Source organism: Esox lucius, chromosome 18, assembly GCF_011004845.1.
Source record: "Esox lucius isolate fEsoLuc1 chromosome 18, fEsoLuc1.pri, whole genome shotgun sequence".
NCBI lineage: Eukaryota > Metazoa > Chordata > Actinopteri > Esociformes > Esocidae > Esox > Esox lucius.
Genome location: NC_047586.1, coordinates 26,326,426 through 26,338,876, shown reverse-complemented (window position 1 = coordinate 26,338,876; position 12,451 = coordinate 26,326,426). Strand labels below are relative to the sequence as shown.

At 37.8% G+C, this 12,451-nt stretch overlaps 1 protein-coding gene across 2 annotated transcripts in view; it reads left to right on the top strand.

Moving 5' to 3' along the window:
* The first annotated feature begins 7,558 nt into the window (after positions 1-7,558).
* si:ch211-225h24.2 (testis development-related protein) overlaps positions 7,559-12,451 on the top strand; it is a 45,588-nt gene continuing 40,695 nt past the window's right edge. Inside the window, exon 1 of one of the 2 annotated variants that reach the window (XM_010904065.3) lies at positions 7,559-7,979. In XM_010904065.3, the coding sequence (XP_010902367.1) occupies positions 7,896-7,979 (84 nt within the window). In that variant the 5' untranslated portion in view covers positions 7,559-7,895. The remainder of the gene's footprint in view (positions 7,980-12,451) is intronic. The other variant, XM_010904064.3, reaches the window with a different exon arrangement.

Below are 12,451 nucleotides of genomic sequence, written 5' to 3'. Positions count from 1 at the left end.
GGATCTGGTATTTGCATGGGGGGCATCTATTGTCTGTCCAGATGCAGATCAATGGGTTTTAGGACAGGATAGGAGAAGATACAACAGGGGGCAGTAAGGTCAGTTGGCCCCTTTGGGTAAACATTATTGCAGGAAGGATAAGGTGGGGGAAGATAGCATTTGACGTGTGTGATAGAACAAAGGGAAAGGTGTTTGATTGACATGAAACAGATGGCAGCATCTTACCACACCCCTTCTTCCTATGTAATAAATACTGTCGAAATGATGTTTTTATTTAGAAACTATCCACCGTTACTTTGTAACCTGTATACTTTCTCCTTGCAAGCAAGATTAAAACCGTTTATTGCGCAATTTATTTCTCCTGTCTTACCTACCATTTTCATAGAACTTTGGAATTTTAGAAATTGCCATCACACTACACAGCTCTCTGGTCTTGGCCATTGTGTAGAGGTTGGAGTCTGTTTGATTGTGTGGACAGGTGTCTTTTATACAGGTAACAAGTTCAAACAGGTGCAGTTAATACAGGTAATGGAGAACAATAGTGGAGAACAGGGGGGCTTCTTAAAGAAAAACTAACAGATCTGTGAGAGACGGAATTCTTACTAGTTGGTAGGTGATATAATATAAGAATGCATGCTAATGTACTATTCTGTAGTATTTGAGTGAAAAATGCACAATAAAGTAAATAATTTCAAAAGCAAAATCAGATTTTTTCTATTTATCATTGAAAGGAGACCACACACAACAGTTCTTCAATTACAAATGTTCATTGCAAACCCTTTTTCTTACACAAGTACACATTGTATCTGTATGGTTCAGTTCTGTTCTCTTTGGTTTGGCTTTGCTTTGTGAATGTAGCTTGTTGTGTTTAGTTTTTGCTTTTTGTTCTTGTATGCAGCCTGTCCTTGTCCTAATTGTTTCCACCTGTGCCTTGTTTCCTCCCTCGTTGTGTCTCTATTTAAGTTCCTCCAGCCCCAGTGTTTTTTTGCTTGTCATTGTCGTCAGTGTGTGTTGATGGTTCATGTTGCCTGTTCCAGCAATTTGTTCCCTTTTATTTTTGTTTCATTAAACACCCTTTTGCCTTTGTCCTCCTCCCCATGCTCAAGCGTGACAGTATCACAATAAGTGTAAACAGAACAATGAAGTAATTCCCCTTTTGTGCAAGCAGTCCAATATGTTTTTGACAACCATTATTATTTTTCTATTTATCATTGAAGTCAGACCAAACACAACCATCTGGAACAGTTCTCCCATTCGAAATATACTTCTCAAACCCTTTTTCTTATACAAATATGCATCATATTACAATAAATGTGAACAGAACAATGAAATAATTCACCTTTGTGCAAGCAGTCCAATATGTTTAAGACACCCATTATTATTTTTCTATTCATGATTGAATTCAGACCACACACAAGCATGTGGAACAGTTCTCCAATCTCCAGTTTTCCAAATATGCAAAGCAGACAATGACTATAAAGATCACATTTGTATTACATTATTTCATGATAAATAGGTTATTTGATGTTACCAGTCCTATCATGGACTCAGTTATCGTGCTCAGTTAGCATGTTTTTGCATTCCTCCTTTGTGTTTTGGTCATTCAGCTATCCAGCTCTTGCAAACCGAAAAAGGACTATGGCCATATTGGTTAAAAGTGTTTTATGTTTTGCCATTTTATACTACTAGTAATAGTACTTATAAAGCTGTTGAAAACACTTATCCTTTCTCTGTCTGTGTGCTTCGTTATCATTTTCCGTTAGCATTCTCTTGTTAGCATTTGTCCTCTGTGTTCTGGACACTCAGCTATCTAGCTTGTGCAAACCAAAATGGATGATGTCTTCATAGTCCTTTTGATTTGTTGGAATACCCTGAGTGGGTAAGAGAAAATATTCTGCCTAGCGAAATCCTTCAATTAGTCGATGGAGCATTGAATTTTGAAAGTCAGCAACCCTTCCATTGGTCAGGTGCGCATTAGGGTTAGGTTGCACTGGATGGATGATGAAAACCAGGAAATGTGCCATGTAAACACAATGCAAATGGCCATTTTCAGCGGAATCCCAGGAAAACAGCAAAGAAAACAGAATCTCTCTATAATAAACCGTTTTAAAAATATGTAATATTACATCATTATTAGGCGGATATGCCTAATGAGTAGGCAGATACGCCTAATCTGTCCCCCATTAATCAAGCTTGGTCACTGGGGGCTGGGTTGCCTGAATATGAAATCCTCTCAGGACAGAAAATTATTGCCCAAAGTTACGGAAGTGCATTCCACATAAGTACTATTTTTGGGTCTGTTAGCGTGGCAGGTTATATAATTCATGTTGGTAATGTATATGTTCATATCGTACAGATTGAATGATGGGTCCTTAAGACATTTGCCCCACCTCATTGGAGCAGTTAATTGGATGCTTACATAATGTCACACAGTACAGATGATCCTAGCACACATGGCTTGGGATGGTACAGTGGATTGCCACAGCTTAAAAGAAGTAGCAATAAAACAAACTCAGCAGGACTGTATTTCAACAATAATGTTGTAAAAATCCAAATAACTTTACAGATCTTCATTGTAAAGGGTTTAAACAATGTTTTCAATGCATGTTCAATAAACCATAATCAATTCATTAATATGCACCTGTGGAATGGTCGTTAAGACCTTAACAGCTTACAGAGAGTAGGCATTTAAGGTCACAGTTCTAAAAACGCAGGACACTAAAGAGACTTGTCTACCGACTGTGAAAAACACCCAAAGAAAGATGCCCAGGGTCCCTGCTCATCTGCATGAACGTGCATTAGGCATGCTGCAGGGAGGCATGAGGACTGCTGATGTGGCCAGGGCAATAAATTGCCATGTCCGCACTGTGAGACGCCTAAGACAGTGCTACAGGGAGACAGGAAGGACAGCTGATCATTCTCGCAGTGGAAGACCACGTGTAACAACACCTGCACAGGATCGGTACATCCGAATATCACACCTGCGTGACAGGTACAGAATGGCCACAACAACTGCCGGAGTCACACCAGGAACACACAATCCCTCCATCAGTGCTCAGACTGTCCGCAATAGGACAAATCTGGTCCAGTCCATGAGGAGGAGATGCACTGCAGTACTTCAAGCAGCTGGTGGCCACACCAGAAACTGACTGGTACTTTTGATTTTGAGCCTCCCTTCATTCAGGGACACATTTCTGCTAGTCAGATGTCTGTGAAACATTTTTAGTTTATGTCTTATGGTGTTGACTCTTTTAGTGTTCATACAAATATTTACACACATTAAGTTTACTGAAAGTAAAAACAGTTGAAAGTCAGAGGATGTTTCTTTTTTTGCTGAGTTTACAAACACACACGCACACACACACATACAAACATTTTCTCTGAACAGCCTGCCTTTGGGCATTAAGTAGAGATGGAAAATCCTGTGTTGCTTCATTTAAATACTTTATTTTCGTGGAAGGACACGTACTTTCCATTGATTTCAGTGTTAAAGTGTTACTGATGATGTAGTACCTGCAAACACATACACGTTACCCTTCTTCACTTAAATACCTGTTCGGCACCATTAGACCCTGGCACTCGCTTTTTTTTACATGCTTTGATTGTGTTTGGAACATCCCCCAACCCTTCTACAATCTCTAACCTTTGAACTCTCCTGTTGGTCTCACATTCCATTCCTCTTCGTCCCTTTTTACTGAGTGCCTTTCACAAGCTGGCAAATAACAAAACTCTGTAGGAAAAGGAGAGAAGAGAGAGCAGGAGAAAAAACCTTGGGTAAATCCAATGCAGCACTATTTCTGTTTAACATGCTCCAGAGGTTATTCTGATAAATTGATTTTTTTTGCCTTATTGAGAGAGAACTTGATATGACTGCCTGCTTGTAAAACTTATGGAGGTCTGTCAACTGAGCATTTTAATCCCATCAGATAGATGATGAGTTAACTAATCTTATCTCAGGCTTCTCATGCTATCTTGACCTTGCAACCCTGGGAACCATTACCATATATGATCATGATTAACGATGTAGACGATAACACTTATTTATTTAGTCAAAATGTCTTCATAGATCAATGTTGCATTTTCAATATTGACAAGATTTTTTTTTTTAAATACATAATTGCAGACATTAAATAATAGATCAAATGGTACTTTGTTGCGCGAAAATAACATCAGAAAGACATTATTGCATATATATCAATGAGCTTGATGAGCCTTTCCACTGGCAAATCACCCCACTTTGTTGGCAGCAAACTGACATAATTATTCAATTGTTAAACGGGCCATTTGTAAGATTTTTACTGTAATACTACCAGAAACATCCAGAAGACATATGCAAGGGACTGTTTTAATCTAATGTTTCAAATAAAATATAAATAAAATGCCTCCCTGGGTTAAATGAACCCCCCCCCCCCCCCCACCCCACATAATTATCCAAACCACCAAAAGATTAAGTTGATCTTTCTTTTGTAATTTAGGAAATGTTGTGATGTGATGAAGTTGGACCTCTATACTGATTTTTGATGTCAATAGGAAGGCCATAGACTAAGTAATCCACTTGTTCAGTGAAAAAAAAACAAAAAACTTTTGTATAGCAATCCTGTTTTTTGTTGTGATCATGTTTGGGGCTAAACATCCCTTCTCCTTTGGGGCAAAACCCCGGGGGGTATTTTACCACTGAGAATATATTGGTAAAATATAACAGAAGTGTAACAACAAATTTGCTTAAATATAACAAAAGTTCAAGATATAGCCTAATATAAATAGTTTTTAGTTTAATTGCTAGTTTACGGTGCATATAATAACATCTAATATAATAGGCCCTGATATAAAATTAATTGCTCAATATTGCTGATTTAATGTTTTTAACTTACATTTTTAACTTAAAAACTTATGTTTTTAACAAAACATATTTAAAAATATTTATCAAAAGTTATTTGAAATTGTAATAAATGTTATACATACACTGAACAAAATTATAAACGCAATACTTGTTTTTGCCCCCATTTATCATTAGTTGAACTCAAAGATCTAAGACTTTCTCAATGTACACAAAAGGCATATTTCTCTCAAAAAAAAATCACAAATCTGTCTAAATTAGTGTGCACTTCTCCTTTGCCGAGATAATCCATCCACCTCACAGGTGTGGCATATCAAGATGCTGATTAGACAGCATGATTATTTCACAGGTGTGCCTTAGGCTGGCCACAATAAAAGGTTTCACCTGTATAATTGTTCTTTATTTTCTAAATTGAATATGTACATTCCAATGAAAACACACACACACAATACATACAGTGCAAAGGAAAGATGATCCTATTATGCTATCTGAGAGGATGTGATATACTGCAAAATATAAACCACATGGTTTGAATATTGAATGCTGTTTGGCTGATAGCCATGGTATATGAGACTGTATACCACATGTATGACATAACATCCCTTTTTACACTGGAATCCAGTTTATAATATAAACAAGGCATCTCTGGGTTTTGTGTTATACTCTGCAACGTTTCATGCTTAAGAACAGTTATTTGCTGGGGTATACTGGCCATATGCCACACCCCTTGTGCTTTATTGCTTAATTTTGTTTTCAAGTTGGTTATCATAGAATCTTGGGCAATTAATCCAAATAAGGACTTAAAGCCTGATAGAAAGACTTTTGAGTGAAAATGTATAGTGTGGTGCAGGCTGTGTTGGAGTGTGGGAGAATTTTCATCTTCACGACTGTCAATGGTTATAGACGATTAAACAATTAGACGATTGTTGAATTAGGATTATGTACACATTCTAAGTGGCCAATTGGGTAAAGCCCAAGGTTAACACTAAAACCTCATTTACATATACAAACTGGAAATGTTTATTTTGGTCAATCACCTACCCCAATTACAAATCACGCTTATTACATATATTAGAATCATTAACTCCAATGATTCTTTGAGCAACTATAGTGTTCCCTGTAGCTCACTTGGTAAGCACCGAACGCTGGGTTTGTTGTGTAATCAATTATTTAAGTCCACTCTGGATAACGGCTAAATTACTAAAACATTCATTCAAAAAAATTGCTAGGCCATCACAAATTAAATGCATAATTGACTCTGTGCACCAGTGTAGTGAGGAACTTCCGCTTTTGTCTAGAAGTCAGTATTGCAGTTTCCAGTTTACTTACTAATACTCATCCGCATTAGTAAACACCTAAACTCACAACAAGATGAGTGATGCTGTTGTACGAAAAAAAAAAGAAATATAATGTACGTGACTCATTTAAGTTTCAGGAGAATGTCTTCTTTTTAATAAAATATGGCTTGCGCCAATCAATGACTTCAAACGCTAGACTAGAAATAGTCAGAAAAGGCGATTTTTTTATATACTTCCATGGTATGCAGGTTTAAGCGCAATTAATACCATATAGGACCAGATGTTTACTTCCTATGCCAATTGTTATTTTTCAGTTTTGTTTTGAAATGAGGTTATAGTAGTAAAATAAAAGAGGAGACCTGTTTTGGTGCTTTTTTGAGGCTATGGAATTTTAAGCTTCATTCAGGTTGAAGAGGCTGAACGAAGGTTTGTTTCAATTCACTTGCTATGGGGACGCGCTAGCGTTACAGCTCAGCCAGTGTTCCATCTCAGCCAGCGTTGTTTTGCCGTTTTTGAGGCTAGGGTGAATTTTTATGCATTCTATTGTCCTGCCTAATACTACACTAAAAAGGAATACATCGCTAACTAGCTTAGCCGATAGCCGGCCGGCACACCACAGTAAACTACTACCTCGTAGTTGTGCAGATAACTCGATACGTAGAGTTTGAATCCCTTGTTCCGCTTGCTTGTTGGAGCAGGGGACCAGGCATCAAAAATTCGATGGACATCACTAATGCTTATTTTAGGCAGGTCTTGGAGACATCTACTAAAAACTGAAATGTTGGGCAACGCAGGTGATCGCCTTAAGTAAACCGGAAAATGATATGCCGACATCTGGCTAAAGCGGAAGTTCTTCCATACGCTTGTGCACAGAGCCTATAGGATGTGCCCTGAATGTAGAATGGAGAATCTCTGAATCAATAATTGTAGTTATTTAATAACCTTATAATTCTATTGCGTGTAGCTGTGAAGTTGCAGCCATATAAATGTAAACAGATTCTAGGATCAGGAGAAAGGTGTTGGCAAGACTGAAGGGGCCAGTCAACAGCATAAAAAAGGTTGCAATTTAATAATCTCTGAGAACATTTTAAGTATTTGCGTGGTAAATTTAAATGTGAAGTAGCGCAGGCGAGGATTGACCAATGAGTTTAAATACATATGGTGTCCTCATCTAATTTCCTCAGTAATTAATAGGCCTAAGCCCAGGGCACAATGCCCCATACATTTCCAAAGCAGACTAAATGCTCTCATCAGTGCATGGGTGCATTGCTATAATACTGTATATTTCCATAAAAGCTGTCTATGACTTTAGTGTAGGTGACGCTGAACACCTGCCACATTTCGTACGACATGAGTTGAAACCGCACTCCCCACTGTAACCTACCATTGCTACGATAAAACGGAACCCGTAGGGGGATATGGGAGGAGCGACATTTAAAGATCCAGGTGGTGGTTGAGATTCCGCTAAAAGACACAACAATAGCGTACCTTCACTGTTGCACTACGTTGCTCGGGTTTCGTAGCCCCTGAGTAAAATAAAATATTAAAATGCTGGTTTAATGGAAAGGATCCAATATCTCTTGCAGTAACCACAGTTTCGATCTCTCCAGAAACCGGGAGAAAACTCTCTGGAAGCGGCAGACACAGCCAAGTTTTACAGAACGAACTCCCCTTTCGTAATTCAAGACGTTTTGACACGCGTCCACTCAATCTAAGATTACATTGATTAAGGCGGATTTATTAAATAGATCTTTGGAAAAATGTTTAAGAAAAGCAAGAGCAAAGTGTTAGTGGATTATGCGTCGGAGGATGAAATGTCCTGGCATCACCAACACACTTACAAGGTAAGGAGAGGAAGCTGCCACAAATAATTGGGATTTAGCAAACATGCTGTGGATCAAACAGCTGTTGATGGGTGTTTTCGCATCGTTTTCATTAATCAAGGTATAGCTTATATTCAAACTTAAAACGCATAGATCACAAGCATTTACCTATTTAGATAAATTTGTTCGATTTTACATATTAATTAAATCCATATTTTAACATTTTGTTTTAAAATTGGTGACGTTCAAGTGCGTCACGGAGAGGGGCTATTGATTAAACAGCGGGAAACGCGCAAGTATGTCCAGCAGATACGATAGCCTAACCTCTGTCAAGTATAACCCCTAGCCTATATCGGCCTTCTGATTTTAATGAGTCTCATTAGCCCAGACTATTCCTAGTCGATTGACATTTAACTATTGACATGGTTAGTTTGCTTTAAATTTGTTTTATAAGCAGCATGTTCACCCCTTAGCTATGGCACGGATTGATACATTCTGGGATAACATTTGCCTAAAAACTATATAATACATAACATCGACCAACTCCATCACGTTATTGACAATTATCTGCTCGTTCAGTCAAGTTGTGCCTCTAAGTCCAGGATGCTTTTCCAGTTTTGCACAAAGAAGGCCACCGATTGGTAGATGCGTAAAACCAGACAGATTATTCCTTGTAGCATGGTTTTCATTCGACTTTAGTTTGAGTATCTATACACTGTCGCTACAAAACAGGCGCTCTTCCTGAGTTACCAGCAGAGGAAGGACAGGCTGGTTATTTTTATAATGGGGCCTATTGTGATTTGAAAACATTAACAAGAGCTCCACGATACTAACGTAAACGACAGAGAGAAAAGACAGATGCCTAAACCCCGAATAAAAGGTTTAATGTTTGGGCTCAATCCAACACAGGAAATTACTAAATGTATAGCTTATTTTAAAGAATGTTGGAGAAGGCATCTATGGGTTTGTTCCTCATTGTCAAGTAGCTACTACAGATGTTTTTCAGATTACAGCTAAAGGCAAAATACTGGAAAACGTCGTTCAGTCTGCTTTTCATCAAGCACTATGAGGTACCTATCAACAAGATAACAGGTTAATTTTGGCATTAACTTCCAGGATATGTGTAAATACTATGAAATATTTTCTAAATATTTACGTATAATGTGGTAACACTAACATTAAAATGCCTATTTGTTATTATATGACATCAAACCCAGCATTGTTGTTAACCTTCCAAGCAGAATGATAAGATTAGATTCAACTTTACTGTCATTGAACAGTATGAGTACAGTACAACAAGTACAAATAGAAGACGGCAGGTACAAGTACGAGTACAGTACAACAAGTGCAAATAGAAGAGGGCAGGAATGGAATGTATATATGTGCAATGAAGGCAAATACAGTACAAATGGCAATTCTAAACGTGCAATGAAGGCAAATAGGGGAGGGAAGAATATGTACAAGTATAATGTATGTACAAGTGGGGAATGAATAGTTGTGCGATGAGGCAAATGCAAGTGCCAATGACAATTCTGACTTTGCAATCAAGCAAATTGGAGGTGTAAGGTAGCATGTGCAACTGAAATGAAGGGATGGCAGGAATGAGGTTCCCGAGGTAGACATGTACATGTAACAACTGAAAAATGCAAGTACAATTGCAATTCTAAATGTGCAGTGCAGGCAACCTGAATGTGCAAGGTGGATGTGCAACTGAAATGCAGGGATAGCAGCAATGAATGTTTCTCGAGGTAGACACGTACATGTAACAACTGATAACTTCCTTATCAGACTTTGCAAGGCAGTGTCAGAATCCAGTAGTACAAGGGTGTACTGCAACAAGGTCCCTGAGAGGCAGTACTAAGCGGTGGGCGGGTGGGTATTGTTAGTGTTGGGTCACAGAGTTCAGCAGGGTTACGGTAGATGGAAAGAAACTTACTGACTCTGCTGGTGCGGGAACGAAGAGACCTGTACCGCCTGCCTGATGGCAGAAGGGCAAACAAGTTTGTGGCATGGTTGTTGAAGGGTCTCTGATGATGCCACGCACGTCCTACGTAGGCACCGCTTTGCTGGAGGTCTACGGTGGCTGCGAGCTACATTTCCCACACAAGCTTACATTTCTAGAGTCTTTCATGACAAAGGAAAAATGAGCCGTCATATGGTGGTACCACTGAATACCACGAAATATGTGTATAAAAAGTAGTTAGCTGGCCTTATTCGCAATATCATTACAATTAACAGGTTACTGTAAATAAAATTACTTGTTTTTAGCTAGCTGCAGTGATGTGAAAAGTTAGTAGCTAGACCACCTGGAAATTATTTTTTTCTTTTACATATTTTAGTGATATTTTAGTTTCCTTTTTTTATTATGTGTAGCTTGAGGAGGGGAAAAATCTATGTATAAATTTGAGAGAAAGGCAGTACCAAACGTGCAAAAAGATAAGTTCTCTGAATACTTTCTGAATGCACTGTATGTAATCTTCATTACAACATAATTGACAGATAAAGGTAGCCTAACACTAAAAGATTATACTTTCCAATGATTAATTCATCAAAAATCAACAGAATTGTTATTTCATAGTGGTGAAAAAGTACACCCTAGCTTCAGTTAATGGTGCTGCCCCCTTTACCTGAAATAAGTATAGCGGTTTCTTGTAAGTTTCTTTCATTCTCTTACATTGATGTAACTGGGAGGATGTTTTGCCCACTCTTCTTTACAGTAGTGCGTCATGTTCGAGAAAATTCTTGCATCCATGGCCAACTTCAAGTCCCCCCAGCACATTTCTATTGTATTGATTATCTGGACATTGACTCTGGTATTCCATAACACTCCATACATTTTTTTTGGACCAACATGGGGTTTGGCATTGCAGTGAACCAAAGGCAAGGGTGTACTAACTTTTGCCGGACCGCATAAGCAGAGTCGTCCAAGAAGAGCGAATGTCTCATTCTGAGCGAGTGAGCAATCTACCCTTGTTAAATAGTGTAGTGGTTAGAGACATGGAATTCCAAGCAAGAGGTCCTGTGTTTGAGGCTTGTCACAGTCAAAAACCAATTATACATTAGGATTTTTTCAGGATTTCAAAAATCCTTGCCTTCTACAATGTAAACCTAAAATAGAACTGTTTACAGTTATATTGCTACTATTTGTGGTGGATTTCCAAAGTATGCATGCTTTTTGGGGTTATATAAGCTAGGTCAAAACCGCTTGGGCAGTAAAAGAGTAGGGGTTTCCATGATATCTAATCTTTACACTTGACGAAAAAGTCAATTATCGTCACCTATACACCTTCTTTCATCTATACAGGACAAGAAGGGTTCAACTGCAAATTGAACACTTCTGTTCCTCACTCAACTTTCCTTTTCAACTTTTCTGGAAAGGAAAGAAAAAGTTGCAGTGGTCTCTTAATTTTTTCCGGAGCTGTATTAATAGTTAATGTATCGATGTCATTCACCAATGAAAGAAAAACTAACGTTGTTGTGCCATGAAATGAAATAGCTTTGGCAGTGTAATCTTCAGTCTCGCTAGGAATTGCTCAATTGTTATGACTATTCCAAGTAGTACATTAGCTGTTAATACAGCCAGTGGCAAAAGCCATACAGTTCATAGATGCTATTTGTGGTGGATGTAAACTTAATTAGAAACGTTAGTCAGTTTAACACTGCTTAATGGTGTCATGTGGGAGAGCCAGGTTGAAATCCAGGGAGGACAACAACATTCATCACTTCCAATTGCGTGCCGGCTGAATTAGGCTTGCCTGGTTTATTTTCTGTTTTCCAGAGAAAAGGTCATTGTATTTCTGTTTGTTGTAATTTCAAGAAGTTTAACTTTTTTGTGTTGTTTGTTAAATTAGTTACCTATATCAATTCATCTGGTTAGATTTTAGCTAAAAAAAATCCACCTGTTTAAATTAGTAAAAAACAGCTTTTCTAGGGTTGTAATTTTCCACATGACTGTATATCATTATGATAGCAATAGATAACAGGCTTAATTTCTTGCTTATTAGCTACATTTTTCTCTGCTTACTTAGTTCAAGTTAGTCAAAAGTGTAGGGTAAAATGTTTTTCCGACAAGATGATGCTGTTATCCTCATTCAGTTATATAAAATATTTTGATTGCTCTAATCTAAATTATTTCAGATTTAAATTCAATTGGCATTGTAAAAATAGCACATCTCGTATCTGCCAAACAAACATTTATATTGTGAGTGTATGGGTTTTAATAAGTACTTCATGAGTTCAATATAGCGTTCTCTGGAATTGAAAATGTACATTTGATCTAATGGACCATCAATCACTGCAGTCTGTTACAATAAATCACAGCCCTACCTATGAATTTGTGAGTAGTTGAGTAGAGTTAGTTATAATAGCATTATAATAGCATTAATTATAGCATTTCAAACTAAATCAAATACATTATTTTATGCATTCCCAAATGCTTTCAGTAACCTGCACACAGCAACTGTAGTTTATACTCTGCAGTTTACTCAAATGTC